This window comes from Ursus maritimus, unplaced genomic scaffold (assembly GCF_017311325.1).
Source record: "Ursus maritimus isolate PB19 unplaced genomic scaffold, ASM1731132v1 scaffold_16, whole genome shotgun sequence".
In the NCBI taxonomy this organism is placed as follows: Eukaryota; Metazoa; Chordata; class Mammalia; order Carnivora; family Ursidae; genus Ursus; species Ursus maritimus.
The window spans coordinates 19802760-19815177 of record NW_024424008.1 but is presented as its reverse complement, the minus strand read 5'-3'; the positions used below and the strand labels follow the sequence as shown (position 1 = coordinate 19815177).

Here is a 12418-nt window from a genome sequence, read left to right as displayed (position 1 = left end):
AATTGGCAAGCAGCCATCTTTTTTGCCTGCTACTACATGCTGCTTTTGTGCTGTGGATGGGTTTAATAAATGCACTGTTGTGTAAAATGTCATTGCTGCATCGCCAAACGGAGGCTGTCATGTGATAGTTCTTCCCCAGGATGACAGATCAATATTGGTCCTCAGCAATCCAGGGACTTGAAGCCACACAAAGGGCATTTTTATGGTTTAGAAACAAGAGTAGAAATAAAAATCATTCTCCAAAGCATGGACATATATCTGTTTTGCTCTGGAAGAAAACCTAATGTTCTTTCCAAAATGTTCTTACTTTAAAGATAGGTAATGTTACCACATTTTAATGACTATTTCCAAAAGAAAAAATACAAATAAATAGTAACATTTTTGAAAAGTTCAATCTTACTGTTAACTGTCAAACAGATGCAAAGTAAAGCAAAGAAATATACCATTGTTTACCTTGGTAAACAGCCCAAAATTATATATATGTGTAAGCACATGCGATACTGACAACAGACTGTAAAACAGGCCTTTTCCAACACTGATGGTAGAACCAAAATTTAGTAGGATCTCTCTGGAGAGAAATTTACTAATATGTATCAAAACTCTTTAATATGTTCATACTTTTTGGTCCTGAAATTCTACTACTAGAAATATATTCTAAGGAAATTTTGAAAAACAGGGTCAACAATGTCTTCTAAAAATTGCCAATTATTTAAAATGCTGAGAAACTGAACAAAAACTCTTAACAATGTAAATGGTAAATATATTATTAAACAACAATTAAAATAGTTGTAGAGATTTTTCAAAAAATTATCTAGGGAAAGGTTTATGAAATAAGGTTGTGTGAAGCTAAACAAGTGCTAAATGTATAGAGCATGATCTAAACAAAAGTCTAAAAAATAGCAAAAAAAAAAAACAGAAAGAAATGCTCAAAACATGTTAATAGTGATTAACTCTGAGTAGTGTAAAAATGAGTGTGTTGCATTTTGTTTAATTTTTGTCAACTCTTCTGCATTTTATATATACATCACAAAGGACAAATATAATATCCCCAAACACATACACACCAATAAATTATATTTAAAAAGAGGTTGCATAGGGAAAAGATCACTGTCCAGAGAAATTCATCTAAACCACTATGTGCTTTCTTGCATTGCCTCTTCATTTAGCCCTCATTCCCCATTTTCCCTATAGCTTTGGCTCTCTCTCTCAGTCTAGCTTAGACTCACATCTCCAGCCACCAGATGAAACACATCTCTACTGTCTCTCCCCTTGGGGCACTGGTTTCTTCCCTGTTTCTGACCTTGGTCCATCTCTTGCTTTATCCCTTGCTTCTCATTGTGCTTTTGGCCTCTTGCCTCCAGGTGTGTGAAGGGCCTGGGACCAGCTGTGAGGCCTGCTCAGTATTTCTGAGGTTCAGAGTGTGGTCCCACCAGCAGAGGCCTGCAAGAAGCAAGCCATTCTTCAGCCTGGCCATAAGGAACTTTCAGAGTCAGAATTCCATAGTGTTCACATTCATCTCTTGCTGAGTGATAAATTAACACAAATTTTAAAGTTCAAAACAACACATTTTTTTTTTATCTCAGAGTTGCGGTGGCGAGTCCAGCTTAGTGTGACCCTTCTTCAGTCTGGGTCCCACGAGACTGCAAACAGGGTGTCAAGGTTTGCTTTGTTTGTTGTGTTTTGTTTGTCGGCTGGATGTCGTTCCTTTCAGGAACACGGGTCCTTTTCCAGGCTCATGTGGCTATTGTCAGAATTTAGCTGTATCACTGAAGTCTTCCATCTCACTAGCTGTAGCCTGGGGACCACTCTCAGCTCCTAGAAGCTGCCCTCAGGTACTTGCCACAAGGGGCCCTCCATAGAGCCTCTCCCAACATGGAAGTCTGCTCTGTCTGGGCCAGCAGGACAATCTCTTGGCTTTTAAAGTACTCACCAGATTAGGTTTGGCTGACACAATATAATCTCTCTTTTGATTAACTCAAAGCCAACTGATTAGGGACCTTAATTATATTTGTGAAATCTCTTCTGCCATATAAAATGATATTATCAGGAAAGTGATATCTCATCATACTTACAGGTTCTTCCCACGTTCAAGGGGAAGAGAATATAAAGGATGTGGGTCACTGGGGGTTATATGAGAATTCTACCATAAAGGTCCCTTCCTGGCTGTCACAGACCTGTGGCTTAAGTTCAGCATGCTGTCAAATGGCTGGCTTGGCAGAATGAGCTGTGTTCAGGGATTTGAATTTTATATAGCTCTTTCATGCTCACTATTTCATTTAATCCTTACCATAGCTTCCTGAGATCTATGCTTCTATCTCCAATTTGACCAGTGAGTGAAATGGAGCACAGAGAGCTTAAAAAGAGTCTCAAGGCCACACAGCTAGAAAGTAGAACTTGAAATCCAGGTCCTCCAACTCCAAATAGTAAGTTCTTTCCCTTACAACTCTCATCTGGGGCAACCCCTGAGACCTCAGCTCACTTTGGAGTCTCATCATATTAGGGAGAGAATTGCCTCTCATTTCATCTGTGTCTTAAGCCAGCACACTTACGTTATATTGAGTGTGATTGAGCACATGCAGGAAGGCTTTTTACAATGAACTTGGAATTCCTAGAATGATGTATATGTTAGTGTTCTATTGCTCCTTAGAAAATTACCAGAAATTTAGCAGCTTAAAACAACACCTATTTATTAGCTCACTGTTTTCATAAGTCAGGACTCTGGTGCAGTGTGGCTGGAATCTCTGCTTAGATTCTTACAGGCCAAAATCCAGATGTCAGCTGAGCAACAGTCTTACCTATCTGGAGGCTTGGGGTCCTCTTCTAAGCTCATGTGGTCATGGTATGATTCAGTTCCCTGCAGATGTGGGACAGAAATCCCTGCTTCCTTGTTAGCTGTCTGCTTGAAGACCCTCTGCTTTTAGAGACCATTCTCATTCTTTCTCACATGGCCTCCTCCCTGTCTCCAAACCAGCAACAGAGGGTCAAGTATCTCACACATTTTGAATCTCTTCTTCTGTTACCAGCCAGAGAAAAGTTTCCACTTTTAAAATTCATGATAAGATCAGGCTCACTTGAGCCTACTCTCCCTATCTTAAGGTCAACTGTGTCGTATAACATAACACAGAGTAATCACAGGAGTGATATCTCATGATAGTCACTGGTTCTATGGATTATGGTGTGGAATCCTGAGGAGTGGCATTTTTAGAATGCTGCCTACTACAGTGTGTCTTTATTTTTATTTTTTATTTTTATTTTTTTTTAAATGATTTTTTATTATATTATGTTAGTCACCATACAGTACATCCCTGGTTTCCGATGTAAGGCTCGATGATTCATTAGTTGTGTATAACACCCAGTGCACCATGCAATACGTGCCCTCCTTACTACCCATCACCGGTCTATCCCATTCCCCCACACCCCTCCCCTCTGAAGTCCTCAGTTTGTTTCTCATAGTCCATAGTCTCTCATGTTTCATTCCCCCTTCTGATTACCCCCCCCTTTCTTTATCCCTTTCTTCCCCTACCGATCATCCTAGTTCTTATGTTCCATAGATGAGAGAAATCATATGATAGTTGTCTTTCTCTGCTTGACTTATTTCACTTAGCATTATCTCCTCCAGTGCTGTCCATGTTGTAGCAAATGTTGAGAACTCGTTCTTTCTGATAGCTGAGTAATATTCCATCGTATATATGGACCACAACTTCTTAATCCAGTCATCTGTTGAAGGGCATCTCGACTCCTTCCACGATTTAGCTATTGTGGACATTGCTGCTATGAACATTGGGGTGCATATGGCCCTTCTCTTCACTACGTCTGTATCTTTGGGGTAAACACCCAGTAGTGCAATGGCTGGATCATAGGGTAGCTCAATTTTTAACTTTTTAAGGGACCTCCACACTATAAAAGTAAAAAGGCCCCAAGAGTGATACAGAACAGAAAGTCACAGCCAATACAAACAAAGACTTTACTGGCAACATGGCAACATTAAAATCATATCTCTCAGTAATCAGTCTTAATGTAAATGGTTTGAACCATCCCATAAAACGCCACAGGGTTGCAGATTGGATAAAAAGAAATGACCCATCCATTTGCTGTCTACAAGAGACTCATTTCGAACCCAAAGATGCATTCAGACTGAGAGTAAGGGGATGGAGTACCATCTTTCACGCAAATGGACCTCAAAAGAAAGCTGGGGTAGCAATTCTCATATCAGATAAATTGGATTTTAAACTACAGACTATAGTTAGAGATGCAGAAGGGCACTATATTATTCTTAAGGGAAGTATTCAACAAGTGGATATGACAATTATAAATATATATGCCCCCAACAGGGGAGCAGCAAGATACACAAGCCAACTCTTAACCAGAATAAAGAGACATATAAATAAAAATACATTAATAGTAGGGGACCTCAACACTCCACTCTCAGAAATAGACAGAACACCCTGGCAAAAACTAAGCAAAGAATCAAAGGCTTTGAATGCCATACTCGACGAGTTGGACCTCATAGATATATATAGAACACTACACCCCAGAACCAAAGAATACTCATTCTATTCTAATGCCCATGGAACATTCTCAAGAATAGACCATGTTCTGGGACACAAAACAGGTCTCAACCGATACCAAAAGATTGAAATTATCCCCTGCATATTCTCAGACCACAACGCTCTGAAATTGGAACTCAACCACAAGGAAAAATTTGGAAGAAACTCAAACACTTGGAGACTAAGAACCATCCTGCTCAGGAATGACTCGATAAACCAGGAAATCAAAAATCAAATTAAACAATTTATGGAGACCAATGAGAATGAAAATACAACAGTCCAAAACCTATGGGATACTGCAAAGGCAGTCCTAAGGGGGAAATACATAGCCATCCAAGCCTCACTCAAAAGAATAGAAAAATCTAAAATGCAGTTTTTATATTCTCACCTCAAGAAGCTGGAACAGCAACAGAGGGACAGGCCTAATCCACGCACGAGGAAGCAGTTGACCAAAATTAGAGCTGAAATCAATCAAGCAGAAACCAGAAGTACAGTAGAGCAGATCAACAGGACTAGAAGCTGGTTCTTTGAGAGAATCAATAAAATTGACAGACCACTGGCAAGACTTATCCAAAAGAAAAGAGAAAGGACCCAGATTATTAAAATTATGAATGAAAAAGGAGAGGTCACGACGAACACCATTGAAATTGGAAGGATTATTAGAAATTTTTATCAACAGCTATATGCCAATAAACTAAGCAATCTGGAAGAGATGGAATCCTTCCTGGAAACCTATAAACTACCAAGATTGAAACCGGAAGAAATTGATTCCTTAAACAGGCCAATTAATTATGAAGAAATTGAGTCAGTGATAAACAACCTTCCAAATAACAAAACTCCAGGCCCGGACGGTTTTCCTGGGGAATTCTACCAAACATTCAAAGAAGAAATAATACCTATTCTCCTAAAGCTATTTCAAAAAATAGAAACAGAAGGAAAGCTACCAAACTCATTCTATGAGGCCAATATTACCTTGATCCCCAAACCAGGCAAAGACCCCCTCAAAAAGGAGAATTACAGACCGATTTCCCTAATGAATATGGACGCCAAAATCCTCAACAAGATACTTGCTAATAGAATCCAACAGTACATTAAAAGGATTATCCATCACGATCAAGTGGGATTCATACCTGGGATGCAAGCGTGGTTCAATATTCGCAAATCAATCAGCGTGATACATCATATCAACAAGAAAAGACTCAGGAACCATATGATCCTCTCAATCGATGCCGAAAAAGCATTTGACAAAATACAGCATCCTTTCCTGATTAAAACCCTTCAGAGTGTAGGAATAGAAGGTACATTTCTCAATCTCATAAAAGCCATCTATGAAAAGCCTACTGCAAATATTATTCTCAATGGGGAAAAGCTGGAAGCCTTTCCCTTAAGATCAGGAACACGACAAGGATGCCCACTCTCGCCACTATTATTCAACATAGTACTAGAAGTCCTTGCAACAGCAATCAGACGACAAAAAGGGATCAAAGGTATTCAAATTGGCAAAGAAGAAGTCAAAATGTCTCTCTTCGCAGATGACATGATACTCTATATGGAAAACCCAAAAGAATCCACTCCCAAACTATTAGAAGTTATAGAGCAATTCAGTAACGTGGCGGGATACAAAATCAATGCTCAGAAATCAGTTGCATTTCTATACACGAATAACGAGACCGAAGAAAGAGAAATTAGGGAATCCATCCCATTTACAATAGCACCAAAAACCATACGTTACCTTGGAATTAACTTAACCAGAGACGTAAAGGACCTATATTCTAGAAACTATAAATCACTCTTGAAATACAGTGTGTCTTTAAGTGTCTCCCTGCTCTCCCCCAGCATAACATTGTAGTCAGACTGCCTGGGTTCAAATTCTGGCTCCAACAAGCTTGTGCAAGTTACTTGACCTGTCAGTACCTCGATTTTCTTTCTTTCTTTTCTTTCTTTCTTTCCTTTTCTTTCTTTCTTTCTTTCTTTCTTTCTTTCTTTCTTTTTCTTTCTTTCTTCTTTCCTTCTTTCTTTCCTTTCTTTTTTAAAATTTATTTATTTACTTGAGAAAGAGAGAGAAAGAGAGACAGAGAGAGACTTGTGGGGCAAGGGCAGAGGGAGAGGGAGAGAGACAATCTTAAGAAGACTCCCCACTGAATGGAGAACCAGATGCTAGACTAGATCTCACCGCCCTGAGATCATGATCTGAGCTGAAATCAAGAGTCAGAAGCTTAATTGACTGAACCACTGAGGTACTCCAGTGCCTAGATTTTCTTACTTGAAAAGTGTGGGTCTCATTGAGTAGTTATACACTTTAGATGAGTTAATGTGCCAGGAAAAGTGCTTGGCACATTGAAGCACTATGTTGGTCTCTGCTATTACTATTGTTGATATGATTATAATATAACCACTAATGTTGAGTCCAAATTTCTACTCTTTTGGGGGCAGACCCATCACCTCATTTTTCTGAGCCTGGGCTTCATTATATATTTTTAGTGTTATTTAATTTTCAAAAATGTAATTTATAGTGGAAAAGACACACTTAAAAATTTTAAGTCTCTAACTCACATGGAAGAACAAAGAATTTTTCAAGTAAAACATAACCACGTTTAGTTTGTGAGCTTATTTTTTAAGTGAAGGAAACAGCAGATTCAGTAAATTGTATTATAAGCTCAAGAACAGAATCATAGAACTTTTGTTAGTACCATACCTGTTTCTAAATGGGTTTTAATTCTGTGTTATAAGCAGGAGAAAAAGGGATATGAACAGAAAGGAACAGGAAGCTTAGGGAAAGATGTGGAAGCTGAAAGGAGACTGAAAGAAAGATGGAAGGGATCAGAGGAAAGGTAACAGAAAATCATAGAGAAAAAGAGAAAAACAGGCAAGAGCAGAGGAAAGACCACTGAGAGTAGAGAGGACAGGTAGGGAAAAGAGGGAGACATTGCTAATATTTATTGAGCATATAATATATGCTGACTTAGCTAGGGAAATAAGTTTTCTCACTGAATCCTCAGAACAACTCAATGGAGTAGGTATAAGTATCATCATTTTCATAGAGGTGAACATGAACACAGTGACTAAAAGAGTCTAACTTTCCAAGACCAATTATATTAGTATACAGAGTTCAGAACCTACATCTTTCCAGAGCTCATTGTAATGTGCCGCTCACCTGTCTGAAGCATTAATGGTGAGATAAAAAGTACTTCTCACAGCTTGTTGGCCCATCTTTGAACAGTGTTCCCACCACATTGAGAAAAGACTTCTTGGGTGGGCTTGGGTGTTACTGTCCCTTAACACTACCTTACGGTGTTAATTACTTGAGTCAAACATTTGGATCCTAGTTGAACCAGAGCCTCCAAAGATTTATGCCTCAGGATAAGTCACTCTTCTGAGCCTCAGTTTCCTCAGCTGTAAAATATACGTTTTGAACTAGATAAATTGCCAAATTCTAAAAATCTATACTTAATGTCATGCTGCCAGATTTTCAATTGATTGTTATTCTTGATCTCTTTAATGTCTCCTGGCCATCCCAGTTCATGGCAGGAAGCAGTGAGGTGGGAAACAATCTCTGTGGTAGTAGCAAGGATCTATCACAAAGACGTGGAACCTACCCAATATTTGTCTTCACATAGCAAAAGCCTGCAATGTGGGTTGGGGGGTAGGTATATTTGGTTGCTTGAGTTAGGACCACTGTTCAGTTTTCCAAGTTGTTCATTGTACAACCTTAGGAGGCAATATTCACATACGCAGTCATAGGCCTTAGCCCTGGCTCCAGAAAGCCATTGTAAAGATTCATAGGTAGAAGTCAGAATAGAGAAAATTGTAGCTCAGTAGAAAAATAACCAACTTTGTAATGTTTAGAGTTGTCCCTTAACATTGTGAAAAACTTTACCTTTGAGAGGTCTTAGGCAGAGACCAAATAATATAGAAGATTCTACTCTTGAATGAGAGTCTAGAGAGTACACAAGTGATATTCAGGATGCATTTTTGGATGTATTCAAAGCTCGCTGGGTGATCTTAGTCTTCAAGCCTTAATTTCATGAGTTAATATTATGGCCAAATACTAGTATATACCTTATATGGATGTTGTGAGTATCTAGAAGACTGTATGTGTTTATGTACATCTCTATTTCTATCTATTTTAGATTAGATAGAAATAATGATAATAATAGAATAATGTCCCACACATGTAAAAAGCTCAACAAGTTTTAACTAGCATTATGATTATTTCTTTACAACTACTGAATGCCGCTTCTAGCAGAACTTCCTTTTACCTCTGTAGGCACAAGACTGCCACCCAGATTGGCAAGCAATGGTGTCAACGCTGCTTTTCATTCTTAACTATAGGGTAAGCATGTTTAACATAAAGGCTATTCTATTCCAAACTTAGAGCCGGAATCTGGCTAAGAGAGGGAAGATCCCCTAATTCTAGGCAGAGTGGTGTGGGCTGAGATTGTGGACCACCGATTTCAGAGCTGTTTTCCAAGAACTCTGTTTCTAAGTTTTCAGAATGGTGCTTCTCCAGCATCCAATATTAGCAAACCCAGTCCCCTCTATGACTCAGGAATTATACAGTATCTGCTTTAAATTGTTCACTCTGTAGCATGGATATTTTCTTACTCAGAAATTAATCTCATCAATTCAGTTTTAAAATTCTATTGTCAAAAAGCAGAGGTTTCCTGTGGGAGTGTCACCCATGTTCTCCATGTTGATAGGAGATGCAGATGCACCTAAAAAAAAACCCTGTGATTCTCTTCCACAAGCTGTCCTCAGGGATCACTGCACCAGAACAAGTGGCTGGGGACAAAAGTGTCCTCGGCTGCTTTATAGAAAAACAGGAAACTGGCTTACTTATGTTTAATGAAAAAAAACAGACTGAGGACAGGCTGCAAAGCTTGAATTTGTGATACTTCATTCACAGTCCCCACTGGGGCTCCATGCAAGCTAGTCATTCTTACTTAGAAGACTTGGCTTGTGCAGAGTCCCTCTTACTCATTTATTTACCTTCCTGCTTCATCTCCATTCATTCATTCATTCAAAAACCCATTCATTCAGCCAGAATTTATTGATTCACTTCTATATATAACTTTGTGGCCTGAGCAGATTCACAGTGTAGCAGAAGCACTAGAACACTGGGTCTTGTTTTTCTCCCCAGGGAAATCTCTTCTAATTGTTCCAATCTACAGTGTCTTTTAGTTGGTGCTTTGATCTCCGATAGAATTTTATATTATTTACTAGTTGTCCCCTGTGTGTGATCCTTAGTTCCCAAAACAATCTTCAGTCTTCTGTTCTTTCAAGAGTGGGGGCCTTGGTTCTAGCAGCTACGACTCTATGCTGAGCTCCATCTACCTACTTAACCTCACGTTGGGGTCCTCATCCAAGTCAAGCTGGTTTCTCTCTTTGTTGGGATAACTAGTTCTTTCTCCCTCTGTGTTCTTGTTCAGATTTATGGGGTTGGTGAAATCTTAATTAATTTTTAAGACCCAGAATAGAGTCTTCCTATGGAATAGTTTTTAGACTCTGTTCAAAGTCCTGGAGAAAGTCCTTATAAATGGTCGCTGAATCTACAAATACATGCAGTATCTATACCATTGCCTTATTTGCTAATACGACTTACAGGATATTGTTTTTGATACATTTTATTATTTGCTCACCAGCTCTGAGTATTCTTTCTCCCAACCAGAATGAAGGCCCCATGGAACACAAGATTTATCTGCATACTCTCTTTACAGAGCCAGGCTGAATGTTGGACATAGTGCCCATCAACAAACACAAGCTAAATACTAGTTGAATTTTAGTAAGTCATAAGAAATCTTCAAAGTCATTACAGAAAGCTTGCTTTGACAGCCATTTCTTTCAAGTACAGAGCTTTGTAAAATTATTATTCTCCAAAGGTATAAACATGTCTCATTGATGTGGCAGATTTACTTTCCAAATAATTCTAACGTTTCAGAGTTTTACCTGAGTCTGCCATCCTCCGCTGCAGCACCACCCGGTATAATCTTCGTAATAAATATGCCAGGATCATCTCCAATGTGGGGATTATCTGTCCCTCCAGCAATACTGAATCCCAGGCCAGAATTCCCCTGGAGAAACAATAAGTAGACATTAGATGATATGGCTGTCACCTAAACCTAGTTCCCCTTGCACTCAGAGTTATCATCTTACTTCTCAAATGGAAATCAGGTGATAACAGTCTTCTATGCAAAGCTATAAAGTGCACTGTCAGCAGACTAAGGAAGGTCAGGAAAAACACATTCAAGTTTGTCTCTGTGTTGTAAGAATTTAAGGGGCCTTACCTTTTTGCATATTCAAAGAGCCTTATATTTTTGCTTTTAAGAAAAGTTTCTTTTATACACCAATTAAAATGATCATTACAAAGTAGGAAATAAAGGCTTATAAATTGTGTTATATGCAAAAATGCAAAAACATTATTGTCAGTTGTTAAAATTATACACCCATATGCAAAAGAATGGAAGGAAACCATTACATGAAAATTGATTTGGTAGAATAGTGAAATTTGGCTGTTTTATTTCCAGTACTGTTATGCATCAAATAAATGTGTTCCTATATAACAAGAAGCTTTGACTTCAGAAGGCAGGTCTCCCTTTTAGAGTTATAATAAATGTGAGATCTTTTTCAGTAATAAACAGGTTTTAATTTGCAACAGATATTGACAAGGAATGTGTTACTGCTGTGGCATGTAAATCTGATAGTTTATATTCCAATAAAGCTTTCATACTTACTCATGCAGATTACAGTAATTAACATCCAATGTACATATAACCTTCTAAAATCTGTATGTAAGACATAATTAAAAGTCTTCCCCAAATTCACAAGCCATCTTACTTAACGTATTTGTTATTTACATATTTTCCTTTAATCTACATCCTCCTGGCTACATTATGTTTCCATATTATGTTCTGATTTTTTTTCTAATTCACATTATATTTTAAGCCATATCTATACACCTAGGTAGTGTTTATAATTATCCATTTTAAATGGCTAAATAATATTTCATCGAGGTCATATGCTATCATTTATTTAACCAGTCCTTTATCACTGGATATTTAATTTTACTACAACCAAGATAGCTTACTAAATTTACAACTACTTGATTAATTTCTGTTCTTGGATAAAAAGAGATGAAGATGAAGAATTTAGTAGTTAATCCATAAAAATTAATTAAGACACGCAATTAGTCAGAAAAGTTCAGTGTCAAGATAAGATCAGCTATAACTTGACAGCTATATTACTACAAATGTCAAGGTAATGTTTAGCAATTTTTATTGACTGAATAATAAAAATTCCAGAAGGCTGATTTCACAATTGTACATTTATGTTGAAAGATTGAAATTAATAATTCAAACATAACAACTAAAATCTCATGTCTGTATACTTCTGACATTTCTCTAATTCTGTTTTTTCTTTGAAAAAATCTAATGCTCATTGAACAGAGATATAACTCAGTAACAGTCATGTAATCATAAATTTATTTAATATGTGTTACACACCACGCTGTGCTGGGACTACAGCAGTGAATATGTCAGTTGGTGAGGCACATGAAGAGGAAGCACAGAATGTAGGAGTGGCCAACAGAAAAAGGAAGCATAGGGACTTTTCCTGAAGGTGAAAAGCAATTAGTTACTTTTAAGGGGGTCAAGATGGGAACGGGGGAGGAGGACAGAATGTTCCAGTCAAAGGAAGAACATATGTAAAATCCCTGAGCTGAGAAAGTGTATGCCAGGTCCAAGACAGAGACAATAAGGCTCAAATGAAAAAAGCAAAATGAACTGGATAAGAATTTACCATGAGTGCAAGTGAATCTCTTCTTGGCTTTAAGTACTTATTGACACCGATGACTCTATCAGAATTGGTTGAGTATC

General features: G+C 38.0%; 1 protein-coding gene across 9 annotated transcripts in view; it reads right to left on the bottom strand.

Annotated features, from left to right (window-relative positions):
• Nucleotides 1–12418, bottom strand: part of DLG2 (discs large MAGUK scaffold protein 2) — a 1159208-nt gene that overhangs the window by 545753 nt on the left and 601037 nt on the right. For all 9 annotated transcript variants that reach the window (XM_040630955.1, XM_040630959.1, XM_008704379.2 and 6 more), the window contains one exon: nucleotides 10494–10618. In XM_040630955.1, the coding sequence (XP_040486889.1) occupies nucleotides 10494–10618 (125 nt within the window). The remainder of the gene's footprint in view (nucleotides 1–10493; nucleotides 10619–12418) is intronic.